The sequence below is a fragment of the Xiphophorus maculatus genome, chromosome 15, assembly GCF_002775205.1.
Source record: "Xiphophorus maculatus strain JP 163 A chromosome 15, X_maculatus-5.0-male, whole genome shotgun sequence".
NCBI classification, from domain to species: Eukaryota; Metazoa; Chordata; class Actinopteri; order Cyprinodontiformes; family Poeciliidae; genus Xiphophorus; species Xiphophorus maculatus.
In genome coordinates this window covers 22,769,345-22,782,467 of record NC_036457.1, presented here as the reverse complement: position 1 = coordinate 22,782,467, position 13,123 = coordinate 22,769,345, and the positions used below count along the sequence as shown (strand labels likewise).

The 13,123-nt window shown below is 39.4% G+C and overlaps 1 protein-coding gene across 3 annotated transcripts; it reads left to right on the top strand.

Moving 5' to 3' along the window:
* The first annotated feature begins 4 nt into the window (after positions 1–4).
* On the top strand, positions 5–13,034 carry mcm9 (minichromosome maintenance 9 homologous recombination repair factor). Of its 3 annotated transcripts, none has more exons than XM_023347229.1 (15): positions 5–76; positions 789–968; positions 1,569–1,731; positions 2,080–2,186; positions 2,625–2,831; positions 2,963–3,044; positions 3,797–3,997; positions 4,087–4,212; positions 4,481–4,600; positions 6,393–6,567; positions 7,165–7,367; positions 7,515–7,718; positions 8,022–8,104; positions 9,607–9,689; positions 10,644–13,034. In XM_023347229.1, exons 2-15 carry the CDS (start codon positions 804–806, stop codon positions 11,509–11,511), a joined length of 2,787 nt encoding a protein of 928 aa, XP_023202997.1. In that variant the 5' UTR covers positions 5–76; positions 789–803; the 3' UTR covers positions 11,512–13,034. The 3 variants fall into 3 exon arrangements, with proteins under 3 accessions (XP_023202997.1, XP_014326876.1, XP_023202998.1); XM_014471390.2 differs by having other exon boundaries at positions 9,544–9,689; XM_023347230.1 differs by lacking the exons at positions 9,607–9,689; positions 10,644–13,034 and adding an exon at positions 8,188–8,308.
* Positions 13,035–13,123: the final 89 nt, after the last annotated feature.

The window sequence follows — 13,123 nt, the reverse complement described above, 5'->3', positions numbered from 1 at the left end:
AAGAAGAAGAGGAAGAAATCCACAACAAACCCCGGAAAGTTAACCTGCTGATGCTCAGTGGCTGTCCGTGGAACTGGTGGGTCTCCGGCAGTATGATTGTAAACTCTGTGATGCGAACAGTTTTCAATAACCCACATGCTCTATGCTCAGGTCTACAAGACCTGTCTCACTGCATCTGTGAACTAAACAGCGCAAGAAAAAAAAGTTTTAATTGACGGGTTATAAAGATGCATAGCCGCGTAGTACGGCTGTTTTTACGGAGTTAATTTTCTGAACGTGCTTCTACCGGTCAGTGCGCGTCCAGTCTGACCAGGTGTCCTGCTTTAGTTTAGCTCATCAATTATCCACCGCAGAATTTGGCGCCTCGGGAGCGCGCACGGCGCAGGAAGGTTCAGAACGTTGCAGTCTCATTGTTTCACATTTAACAATGAGAGCAAATAATATTTTATCGGACATGTTGAAACGAACACAAAGCCGTTTGCTTGTTGATAACTGCATATTGAATGTTGGTGTTTATATGCATCAAGTGATCATTGTCTTATGAAGCAAATGTTCTAGTGTTTATTTTAATAAGATTATGATGTTTTTTCTGCTGTAACATGTTAAGTGAAGAATAAAGTAACAAAACTAATGTTTGCCAAAGTTAAAACATCACTAGAGTAGATAGTCTATAAGATACCTTATAACCTTAATAATGTCTAATTTTATAATAAGGTGCCTCATTATTTTTACTGACTATTTAATGTAAGGCTCTCCACATGGCAAACGGAAATCTGCTTGGCTTTCAGATCTCAGCCACCACTATGTTTATTAGCCCAGAGGAGGAGGCCCTGATTGGTCGAGTGTTTGAAAACTATCTGACAGAGCATCACCATGGTGACATTCTTCAGCTCAGTACTGATGTAAATGAAGACACTCATCGCTCTGTTGTGGTTAACGCCATGACACTTTTTGAAGCCAATATGGAGGTACTGTTGACATGATTTACTGTTTCGTGATTAAAGCAGAGGTAATGGCCTTTATGTGAGTGTTGTTTGTAACAGAAGGACACGTTGAGTATCCAGTTCTGTCCAATTTGAATATAATGCGTTTGGCTCTTATCTGCTGTGATTTTTGGGATGATCTGGTGCATTGGTCTTATCCACTTTCTGCCACTTGTTGATAGCTACTACTTATGCTTATATTTAATTTTTCTGCACAGAAAAAAACAGAAGTTGGTGATTAAAAAGAAAATCACAAAATGTTACAGTGTTCTGTTTTCAGTAGCTTTTGAATAATTTAACTAAAGCTACTGAGGAGGCCTGTCTACACTGCAAAAACAACACCAGTATTAGTTTGAGAAACACCTTCCTGAGTCTGTAATGTTGAATTGGGTTAACATTCCTGTGATGTTTGTGGTATCCATGGAAACTGCACCAGAAATCTTAGTCCATCCTTCAGTGTCAGGGTTGATTTTGGTTTCAAAAAGAAATTTAGTACAAGCTGTGTGACACATAGCTGACTAGCTCAAACAAGTACATGTGTCTTACCACGTTGCACTACACTGATATTAATCTGCCTTTCTTTAGGTTGGGGATTATTTCAATGCATATCCAAAAGATGTCTTGGCTGTATTTGATAAAGTATTACAGAAAAAAGCTTCAGAGTTAACAGATGAGGCTTCTCTCAAAGACAAAGGACAGGGAGCCGGTCAGAGAAGCCTGAGGCAGATATATCACACCCGCATCATAGGTAAGACATCCAGCTGCCGACCGAGCTCTGTTTGTTTTATGCTGTTTTGTTTTTCACTATTGTATGCGTTGTATTTTTTTTTTATCATTATTTATCAGTTGTAACAACATAAATGTTATTCATTCATTCTCTTATTGTTGGATTTATATTTCTGCATATTCAATGGTAGATCTTTAAAGCACTAAAAGTAGCGTAATGGAGAAGTTAAGTATTAAATATTACTGATTCTTATTTCTGACAGTTTATAAAAAACGTGTAGTGTATTTTTTCCCAAATGCACTCATGAAAATTAGGATGTTCTTTGTTCTATTATAGTTTCCATGTCTTTTTGAACCCATTTAATCCCAGGTCTGCCAGTGTGTCCAGAACTAACCAGACATACCATTCCAAGATCCAGAGATGTGGGTCACTTTTTGTCTGTTACTGGTACGGTCATACGTACCAGTGTGGCTAAGGTAAGAAATCACATTTTAACTGTTCAGACATACAGTCCATCTGAAGATCCTCTGTTCTTGAATCAGGATGTCTGGTTTCTGTTTATGATTTTGTTCAGTAAACTGAGCTGCTGGTGCAACATTTATCTGTCATTTCGTCTCCTAATCCTATGCAAAATGGTCTTGATTTTGGTAATCTGTTGAATCAGGCCTGGACAGAAATACCAACAGTTTTTTTCCACGTGTGTGAAACAGTTCTCATAAGTAATGCATCCAGAACTGGAAAGTACACCACCCGTTGTTAAATATCAATAAACATAGATAAATCGTCTCTCTTTGTCGCCTCCTGATTGAAGCAACATCTGACATATGTCCAACTCTAAAACATTTGTAGGATTTACAAATATAGTAAGAGGAGTCACATAAATGTTTGTGTTTCTGCTGTTCTGTTTTTATTAGGTTCTGGAGTATGAACGTGATTACATGTGCACAAAGTGCCGGCATGTTTTCAAGGTGCAGGCTGATTTTGACCAGTTCTACACCTTTGTCCAGCCGGTGGGCTGCCCAAATCCTGCTGCCTGTAATTCCTTTAAATTCAGCTGTCTGTCTGGAGGGTCAGAGCCTGCTGCCTGCAGGGACTACCAGGAAATTAAGATACAAGAGCAAGTATGGAACATTTGCATATAACTCCTTCTCTTTATTTCTATTAAAATGAAGTTTAAAGTTTGTTAAAATAATAAGTTAGAAGTTTCTTTTAAATCTCCATGAGAAAATGAAATGACCTTCTCTTATAACAGGTTCAGAGGCTGTCAGTGGGCAGTATTCCTCGTTCATTAGTGGTAGTGCTGGAGGATGACCTGGTTGACAGCTGTAAATCAGGTATGAATCAGCAGCCAAAGTATTTGTAAAATACATGTAATAAAAGACTGACATTTTCTCCTAACAGCTTTTGAAATTCTCAGATTCAGTTCAAGAAACTGTTGAAATCTGCAGTATAGTTACATTACTTAGTGCTTTTGGCACTTCAATAAACCAAGAAAAATATCTATTCATTACCTTTTGCTTAATCTAGCGTTGGCTTCTTGCGGTAGCAGCCTTAAGAGAGGCCCACATTCACTTTCTGGCCCCAGCCGCTTGGTCCGGCTCCTCCAGGGGAATCCCTAATCGTTCTCAAGGCAGCTGAGAAACACAGTCCCTCCAGCGTGTCCTGGATCTTCGTCTGACTCTCCTTCCTTTGGGATGTTGTCCCAGACACCTCACCAGGAAGGCTTCCAACTGGCATCCGAACCAGTGTCTGAGCCACCTCAGCTGGCTCCTCTCGGTGTGGAGGAGCAGTGGCTCTACTCTGAGCCCCTCCTGCATAGTTCACTAGTGTTATCTGAGCATTAGTTGCACACACTCCCTTCCACTGGTGCTGACTCTGTCTGATGACATCAGCTCAGTTGTTTGTAAGCCAGTTGCCCAAACCCCCAATGCTGTTATGAGGATACCCAGAAATCTGTCTTCTGCACTACAAGTGTTTCAAATGCTTGTCAACTTTGCAACCAAAATAACCCAATAAATGTATGGATTATTACATATTCAAGAAGAGAGTGAAGTATTTTTTTCATTAAAATAAAATATGTTTACAGGTGATGACATAACGGTTTATGGTGTAATATATCTCCGCTGGAAGCCCCTTTATGATGGTTCCCCCTGCGATGTGGAGTTGGTCCTCAGAGCTAACAACATAGAAGCAAATAATCAGCAGGCTGCTGCTGCTCTGATGGTAAAAGATGTTCAGAAAGAATTTGAAGAGTTTTGGGACAGCTACAAGCAGAATCCACTGGCTGGTTAGTGTTTTTGCCCTTTGACAAAACATTTTTGCATTTCTTGTGGTAACTTGCATTTTGCAATTTGATTTTCTCATCTCTTTCTGTAGGTAGGAATGAGATATTGTTAAGCCTGTGTTCACAGGTTTTTGGCATGTATGTAATTAAGCTGGCTGTGGCAATGGTGCTGGCGGGTGGAGTCCAGAGAATAGACTCTTCTGGGACCAAAGTTAGAGGTATTTGTCTTCTTTGTTTGCCATAATCAGCATGTGAATGTGAATCGGAATGATTGATTTCATTGTAAAATGTCTGAGTTTCCCTATAAAGCCGTATTTCATTTCATTTTATTATTATTGACAACAATTTAAGCTAGAAGTCAATCAATTAATCACTCAAGTTTATTTGTATGTCACATGTCAGCGACACGGCAGTTCGAAGTGCTTTACATCATAAAAACACAAAAATAGCAAAATGTGATTGTGTGATGTCTCTTGTAATTTGTAGGAGAATGCCATTTGTTGCTGGTTGGTGATCCTGGTACAGGAAAATCTCAGTTTCTGAAATATGCAGCCAAGATAATATCCCGATCTGTACTTACAGCTGGAATTGGATCCACCAGTGCAGGTGAGCATTTTTCCACATCATAAGCAGTGTTTTCTATAAGCAGTGTTTTCTATAAGCAGTGTTTTCTATAAGCAGTGTTTTCAATAAGCAGTGTTTTCTATAAGCAGTGTTTTCTATAAGCAGTGTTTTCTATAAGCAGTGTTTTCTATAAGCAGTGTTTTCTATAAGCAGTGTTTTCTATAAGCAGTGTTTTCATTAAGCAGTGTTTTCAGTAAGCAGTGTTTTCTGTAAGCAGTGTTTTCTGTAAGCAGTGTTTTCTATAAGCAGTGTTTTCTATAAGCAGTGTTTTCTGTAAGCAGTGTTTTCTATAAGCAGTGTTTTCTATAAGCAGTGTTTTCAATAAGCAGTGTTTTCTATAAGCAGTGTTTTCTATAAGCAGTGTTTTCTGTAAGCAGTGTTTTATGTAAGCAGTGTTTTCTGTAAGCAGTGTTTTCTATAAGCAGTGTTTTCTATAAGCAGTGTTTTCTGTAAGCAGTGTTTTCTATAAGCAGTGTTTTCTATAAGCAGTGTTTTCTGTAAGCAGTGTTTTCAATAAGCAGTGTTTTCTATAAGCAGTGTTTTCTATAAGCAGTGTTTTCAATAAGCAGTGTTTTCTATAAGCAGTGTTTTCTATAAGCAGTGTTTTCTGTAAGCAGTGTTTTCAATAAGCAGTGTTTTCTATAAGCAGTGTTTTCTATAAGCAGTGTTTTCTATAAGCAGTGTTTTCTATAAGCAGTGTTTTCTATAAGCAGTGTTTTCAATAAGCAGTGTTTTCTATAGGAGCTTTGGGAAGCTTGGGGCACCTAAGGATTATTCAAGACCAGCACTGAAACAAGTCATTTTTTTACTGCTATAGTGCTATAATGGTTTTGGTTGTAAGAGTTTGTCCCGCAATTTTTGGGTTACCAGTTCGGTTCCCACTCTATCTGTCGTTGTGTCCTTTGGCAGCCTTCCTGCTGCTGGTCAGATACCCTGGTGGTGCCAGTGTGTGGCAGCCTGGCCTGATTTGAGTTCATATTTAGTTTCCCTTTGGCATAAATAAAGTATTTCTGAATCCTGAAAATGATCACAGAAGGTCTACAAATACCTGTGAGTATTTGTGTATTTAATTGACACCCGCCAATTTCCACCCCTGTTTGTGACCCGTTGGGTCTTGCAAAAGACAACTGGGATTTCTGTTTGTTGGAAGTACTCACAAAGTTTCATTGTTGAAATGAAGAGGTTATAGTTTGCCAATAACACAGTGGCTGACCTAAGTAGAACCTATTCAACTTTATGGCCTATTGAAAGCAAGCTTGTTTCTTTTGGTTGTAGGGAACCATTTTCCATTTGTCAGTGGAAAATGAATGCTGACTTCCAGTCACAGTAGACTGTGAAACACGGTGATTCATCTATTTTGATCTGGGAATATTTCTCATACTATTTATTATGTGCTAGAGGTCATAGATCAGTTAGAATACATGACCAACCAAATTTCAGGATGTTAATCCAACCATGAAGTTGCAGAGTTCCCACCATTCCCTGAAATCCTCCAAAGTTTGTAAATTTAAAAAATAAAGGTTAGAGGTAATGAAAAGTTGCCTGGCCTATGTCAGCTGTGGCAGGCCACCATCAGTGTGTGAATGTGTGTGTGAGCTCACAATGCAGTGGCATGTTGAGGTGGTTGTAAGGACTTTGAGCTTTACTTCCTTTTTTTAAACATACTTTTGAACACTGCTGTTTCTCAGAACTTTCATTTTTCTGATGGTACATTTTCTGCTTTGCCAATCTAAAAATCTCCTGGTGTCTTCCTGTTCTCTCTGTCTCGGTGAAGGTCTGACGGTTGCTGCAGTAAAGGATGGAGGTGACTGGCACCTGGAAGCTGGAGCGCTGGTCCTGTCTGATGGTGGTTTGTGCTGCATTGATGAATTCAGCAGCATCAAAGAACATGATCGAATCAGCATTCATGAAGCGATGGAGCAGCAGTCAATCAGCGTAGCCAAAGCTGGGTTTGTATATTTACACTCACTCACATCTGCTCTCCTCCCTGCATGAAGTGTTCCTTCTTCCTTCATGAACATTTCCACTCTTTCTCACTGGGCTGACAGCAGCCAGTCTGACCTCTTCCCCTCTCTGTCCCTGGTCACGTCTCTTATTATGTCCCGTCGATGACGACAAATCCCCTGAAGTGCTAATTCTCCCTCCTTCTCTGCTCCTGAATCTGCTCTAGCGGTTGAAGTTTGTGTGGAACACATATCTGCTACACATTTTTCTGCAGCACAAGCCACCTGCTACTGTCTCTTCAGCAACTTCATACATTTACCCTCATTTGGTCAACGGCGGGGGCCAGTTTCCACCTTGATTATGTCCCGTTGCATCTTGCAGAAGAAACTAGTTGGTATTTCTCAAAACTTTTGCTGGACCTTGAGAAGCTTTTGCAGAATCTAGCAAAAGTAAATCAGGATTCTTTTTTTCTTTTCTCCATGCGTTAATTAAACTGGAGTATAAATTAAGTTTGAATACGAATGATGCTATCATGGGATATGTGTAGATAAAATCTATTTACACTTTTTGTTTTGATCTCTTGACTCGTAATCTTTCTACAGAATGGTGTGCAAGCTGAATACTCGAACCACCATTTTGGCAGCTACCAACCCCAAAGGACAGTATGATCCCAGTCAGCCTCTCTCTGTGAACGTGGCTCTGGCCAGTCCTTTGCTCAGCCGGTTCGACCTGGTTCTGGTTCTGCTGGACACCAGAAACGTTGAATGGGACTGTATCATCTCTTCTTTTATTCTTGAGGACCAAGGTAGTACTAAGGTTATTTTTCTTTTTTCCCCCATCTAGTTTTGAAATCATTTTTAGTTATCTTTGATGATATTCATGCTACATTTTTCCTTCTATTCTGACACACATTGCGGGCAGCATCAGTACATGTCTCCCCATGATTTCTCAGGAACTCCATCTGATGCCAGTGGGCTCTGGTCCATGGAGAAAATGAAAACTTATTTCAGTGTGATTAAACAGCTGCAGCCTCAGGTGTCCGAAGAAGCCAACTGCATCCTGACTCGTTATTACCAGCTGCAGCGTCAACGAGACGGTCACAGTGCCGCCCGCACAACTATCCGCATGCTGGAGAGTCTGAGCAGACTTGCTGAAGGTGAGAACAGACTGAAGTCCAAAACAATTTCACTTTACATTATGATCATCAAAAGTTCAAACTCTGTGGACGGTCAGTGAAAGCAGCATCTTTTACCTTTAGCTACTGAAATATGTGACATGATTAAAGATGCTTGCTGTGCCTCAGAAATGTAGTTGAACATAAAAGAAATGGAAATCTGAAAAAATCTTTGAAAATATGCATGTTTCCAGATGGCATCATAGTGCTAGTAAAAGGGAAAATGATTTGTGAAACTCCTGCACATATTGACAGAGACCTGCTCCTTTCTTAAACTTTCCACAGCACATGCCCGGCTCATGTACAGAGAGACTGTTACTGTCGAAGATGCCGTTACAGCCGTGTCAGTCATGGAGTGCTCCATGCAGGTAAGGAGAAAACAGATTGACCCATTTTACTGCATAAGTGATGATCCTTATCCTTATGAGTATTTTCTGTTAAATGGCTGCAGTGTCTTCAGTTTCTATACTTTGCTGTCCAACACGAGGCTGTGTGAAAAAAAGACACATTGGGTGAACTTGGGGACACTGTTATGCATGTCTTTGTTATATTGTTCATCTACAGGTAATTTATCTATACTCAGTTACTTCATATTGAAAGTTGTAGATATCAATGTGTGTATTTTTATTTATGTATTGGAGTTTGTGTCAGTGTTTGGATAGGTGTCTTTATACAGGTAACAAGTTCAAACAAGTGACTTTAAGACGAGTAGTAAGGCAAAAGTAAAACTAAGAGATCTGTGAGAGCTGGAGTTCTTATTACTTATGTCATTCAATAAAATGCATATTGATTACTTAAAAGCCATACAATGTTTTTTATTATTATTATTAATTTATGGATTTTAGTTTCACATTTGAAGAGCAGTTGATAAAAATGTCAGTCTTTTACCTGCTTTGCAAGTGGAAAGCCTGAAAAAGTGGCACAGTATCAAATACTTGTTCTCCCTACTGTAGAAATCAAAAAAGACTTTGAACTTTTGTAGTTTAGTTAGTTGATTTGTTGATTGTTTTTGTTTATTTATAGTTATACAATATTATAATGATAAAGTTTTCACAAAAAAGGGGGAAAATGGGATGGTGATTGGGTCACATGATGTGGCTGAGTCTTGATTTGGCTCAAGAAATGAAAATATGTGTGGCTGGTTGTCAGTAATGTCCATTTGAATTGATTTGAGAATTTCAAACTCATTAAAACCTGAAAACTTTCTTCAACAAGGAAAGTTATTCACAATGATTTGGATCATGCAACAACACCTGATGTTTGGGGAATCAGTGAAGGTGAGATTACATTCTCATGTCTAAAATCCAAGTTTCAAGTAAACAGAAAGGACTTGTCTTATTATAAAAGATGGCATGTTGCCTGCTAAGAAAGATCAGACTGGTTCTGAGCAGTTATTAAATGGTTTTGTTCTGGTGATGTCATGAGTTCATGCCAGAATGAAACACCCAGGATGCAGTGGGCTCAAACTATTAAGAGTTTGAGCTGCTTAATCTTAGAGAATCTAGTGATGGCAATAATGTTGGTAAATATTATCATTCGGAGTATATGACTTTATTCCTCTCTTTCTCATGTGTTCTTCCATCACTGTGACCTTTAGCAGTTTGGCCAGTGTAATTCATGTCTGGTGTGACCATTTCCTGCAGTAACACTCTGTCCTCTCTGGAATATATTAGCCAAAAACTAGTGCACTCAAGCATGGATATTGCAGACACTAATGTTGCAATGACTGTGCTCCCATCTTGTATTGTCTTGTTTTATTTTTCAGTCCTGTAGCAGCCATTAACCATCTGGTGCATCTTTCCTTTAGGGTGGTGCTTTGCTGGGAAATGTAAACGCTTTGCTAACAACATTTCCCACCGACCCCCTCCAGCAGTATCAAACCCAGTGTCAGATGCTCCTGGAGGGACTGAACCTGCCTGAGCTTCTTCAAAGTGAGATGGAGCGGCTGGCCAGGTGAGCAACTCTAGAATCTCAACACTTCTTATTTTATTCATGTGCACATTTTTAGTGCTTAAGATTTACTGCTGACATGATGGTTTAGTTACACACCAAAAAAGTTGAGCATTAGGCGCCCAATAGGAGCCACCCAAAAATAAGTGGCTGAATGATGACAGGAGCTGCTATAGCAACCAACCAACCAAAGACTAAAGGGCTGCAAAGAATTCTCCTGTTGGTGCCCCAGACTAGACTATTTTTCATGCTCCTTCGGGTCATCCAGTCATTTTACCATTTTACAAACTCACTTCTGAGCTGATGGTTGGGCCCCTTTTTGTGTGTGTGTGTGTGTGATTATTCACATTTCATAATATATTTGACTTGTATGTGATCTCCTGTGTGAACTGCAAACAACCTGAAAGTGTCTTGCTAGAGCAGTAGAGGGCGCAATAACTTCACACGCAGTGCAGCTCAGTTTTTGTGGAAGTAAATATGGATGATGATGGTGGAGTCGATCTTGGGATTTTAAAGTTCGGGACTCCACCTGCCTCTGTATGGTGTGACTCGAACCCAAGCAGTAAGGAGAGGGTGAGGGAGGAGCAGGAACAAATGATGTAGTAATACACAACCGAGGGAGCAAATGTAGTACTTAATATTCTTTGCTATGCAGGTAAATTAGTAAATAATCTTTCATATTAGAAAATGATATTACTAGCTATAAGTTTTAAAAAGTGAATAGTAAATTGTGAAAGTTACTTTTTAAGTTCTGGGTGCTTAACTGTGTAAGTTTATTTAAAAACGGCTGAACTGAATGAACCTGTGATTATGCTAGATAAATTAGATAACATATCTGTTCATGGTGTTGCCTGTAATACTGTATATCTTCTCTTATGCAGTGAACAGTGCAATTAGCAAACCCATATTTGTATATCATAATAAAATTCATTTTTGTGGATGCTGTGTCTTTGCTAGGCTAAGGAGCAACACCCCAGAGTCTGGTATGTGTGACCCGTCTCTTTCTACAGACCAGCATCAACTACATGGTCCAGACTCTGAAACCTCCAGTGACCTAAAGAGTTGTGTAATAGTGAAGAGTTGTTTGGACCGGCTTCTTGCCACGAGTCCCTCACTGTCCCCAGATGATGTCATCGTACCCATCATTACATCAACCCAAGGAAACATAAATACTGCACCAAACAATAGCTGGTCAGTATCATCAGCACTAAGAGCAGGACAAAGTGGAGTTATGGAAAAAGAACAGAGACGCCTGCCTGAGAAGAAGAACAATGTTTTGCTAAATGAGAAGAAGGCGGCCGAAGATGGAAAATTGACAGACCTGCACACAAAACTGTCGGCTTTTATTTTCAAACCCAGAGGTAGGAAACAACCTGACCACAGTGGTAATGAAGCAGAAACATTAGGAGAAAAAAGGATAAATATGCAGACGTCAGCTAGACATGATGACTTGACTAGCCAAATGCCACAAGCAAAGAAAAAGAAACGAATGGAAAAGCTAAATACTGGACATTCACAACACTGCACAACCAAACCTACAGCAGCTCAGACTAACCTGGAAATAGTTCCTCATAAAACAGAAACTGCTAAGTGCGAACTAAAGCAGTCGGACCTTACTCATGTTCCAAACCAACATGCAAAACCTGCAAGCAACAGTGAGGTGAACATGAGGAAAAGGAAGTGCTTTAATCTGGACCCGCCACTAAATACTGATGGATCTAAGCCGTTCCTTTCAGGTTTGTCTTTCTCTGGTCTTACTGACTTTTCTAGTGATGTCCTTGACACTGACTGGGACCAAGAAGTTTCAAAAACCACCAAAGCCTGAGGTCAAAGAATGTCTGCATAAATAGTACAGTGAGGACCTGAATTTAATTATATGTCTTAAAAAACTTCTTGGTACAAAAACTCTTAAAAGTGAAAAAGAGGAATTGTACATGTTTTGTTTTTTGTGTTTAAAATTTTGAGCAGAGGCTGATCAGTCTCCTTCATATGAGAAAGTGTCTGTAAAAAATAATGAAAAAGAAAAAAACGGTTTTCTAGTGAACTTTCTTCTTGGATTTCTGCTTTTGACCGATGAGGAAGTGAAATGTCGCTTAACAAGGTTGCTCTAATCAAATATAAAAATTGGGATACAATGTGGTTTGGACAGCCTTGTTTGATTTTCATTTAGACATTTTAATTTTTCATAACTCCAATAAGGATGTGAAAGTCATGTCTGTGCCTTTTCGGCTTCATATCTGCTTCTTACTCCAGCTCAAGGAAGCAAAACCTTTTTATTGCATTGATGCAAAATAAAGTCAACTGACATCAGCAGGCAAATGGTAAAAAAGCATGAATGATCTTTAAATCCCAGTTCCTGATTTTGTCCTCGTCACACTGAAGTGATATGAAGGCACCAACTGCAAAGATCTCAGCTATGCAGTGAAACAGAAAGTAGAAAAACATTGTTTAATGGGTGATGGGTTAATGAGGAGCATTATTTGTATGTTTATAATTTTCACAATGGTTGAGCGTCGGTAGTGAGTCTCTCTTTCACTGGTTTATTTCCTATGATATTGAGCGACTGTTCCACTTTGAGACTATTGGGTACAACATTAAAAATGACAGAGAAAAGTCATTGCCAACATATAAACAACAAATATAGTTTTTTTCTGGGTCAACTAACAAAGCAGTCTACTGGTGCTTTGCACGGATATCTGAGACGTGAAATCTTAACAGGAATAAACAGGAAGCTGTAGAGGTAATGGTGGCCTACAACAAACGACCAGAACGCAACATGTTGAACATCCACTGGACCGTACAGCTGGCCAACAAGTCAGTTTCTCTTCGTGGCATCAATCTAAATGCTTTGATATTTTCATCAGATCGCTTCAGGCTTTGTGCTGCAGCTGTTTTCCAGTTTTACTTTCTTTGTGGATGAACACCATACATTTGTTCAACGCATGTTTTTTTTTGTATCATGAGTTACATTCTGCTCCAACCAACAAATTCTAGAACTGGTCCAATATTAGTCTAAATGTAATTATTTAAATTCTGTAGTCTGAGGAAAGTGCTACACAATCACTTGAACTGGATGCCATTAATTTGGCCTCTAATAGTGTTTTTTTTTTGTTTTTGTTTTGTTTTTACCAATTAAATCTCTTATTAAACAAGCGTCTAGGATTTCCTTTCATCATCTTTGGGATATTGCCAACATTAGAATGATCCTGCCTTGGAACGATGCTGAAAAACGAATCCATGTATTTGTTACTTCAAGGCTGGCTGACTCCTTACCTTCAGGAAGTCCACAGAATGCAGTTAGAACCCTTCAGCTAATCCAAAACGCTACAGCAAGAGTTCTGATGAAGCTCCTAATGCATAACACCACCCAACCCAACCCCACCCACCCCACCCAGCCTTCCACTGCAGTGAAGTGCAATGCAGTGGGAACAAGGGGA

Bases quoted from the DNA above. Each gene is read 5' to 3' on its own strand.
- mcm9 (XM_014471390.2), top strand. From the start codon at position 804: ATGTTTATTAGCCCAGAGGAGGAGGCCCTGATTGGTCGAGTGTTTGAA. The intron at 4,601-6,392 runs GTGAGCATTTTT...GTCTCGGTGAAG, and splicing joins AATTGGATCCACCAGTGCAG to GTCTGACGGTTGCTGCAGTA. The intron at 9,690-10,643 runs GTGAGCAACTCT...TGTCTTTGCTAG, and splicing joins GAGATGGAGCGGCTGGCCAG to GCTAAGGAGCAACACCCCAG.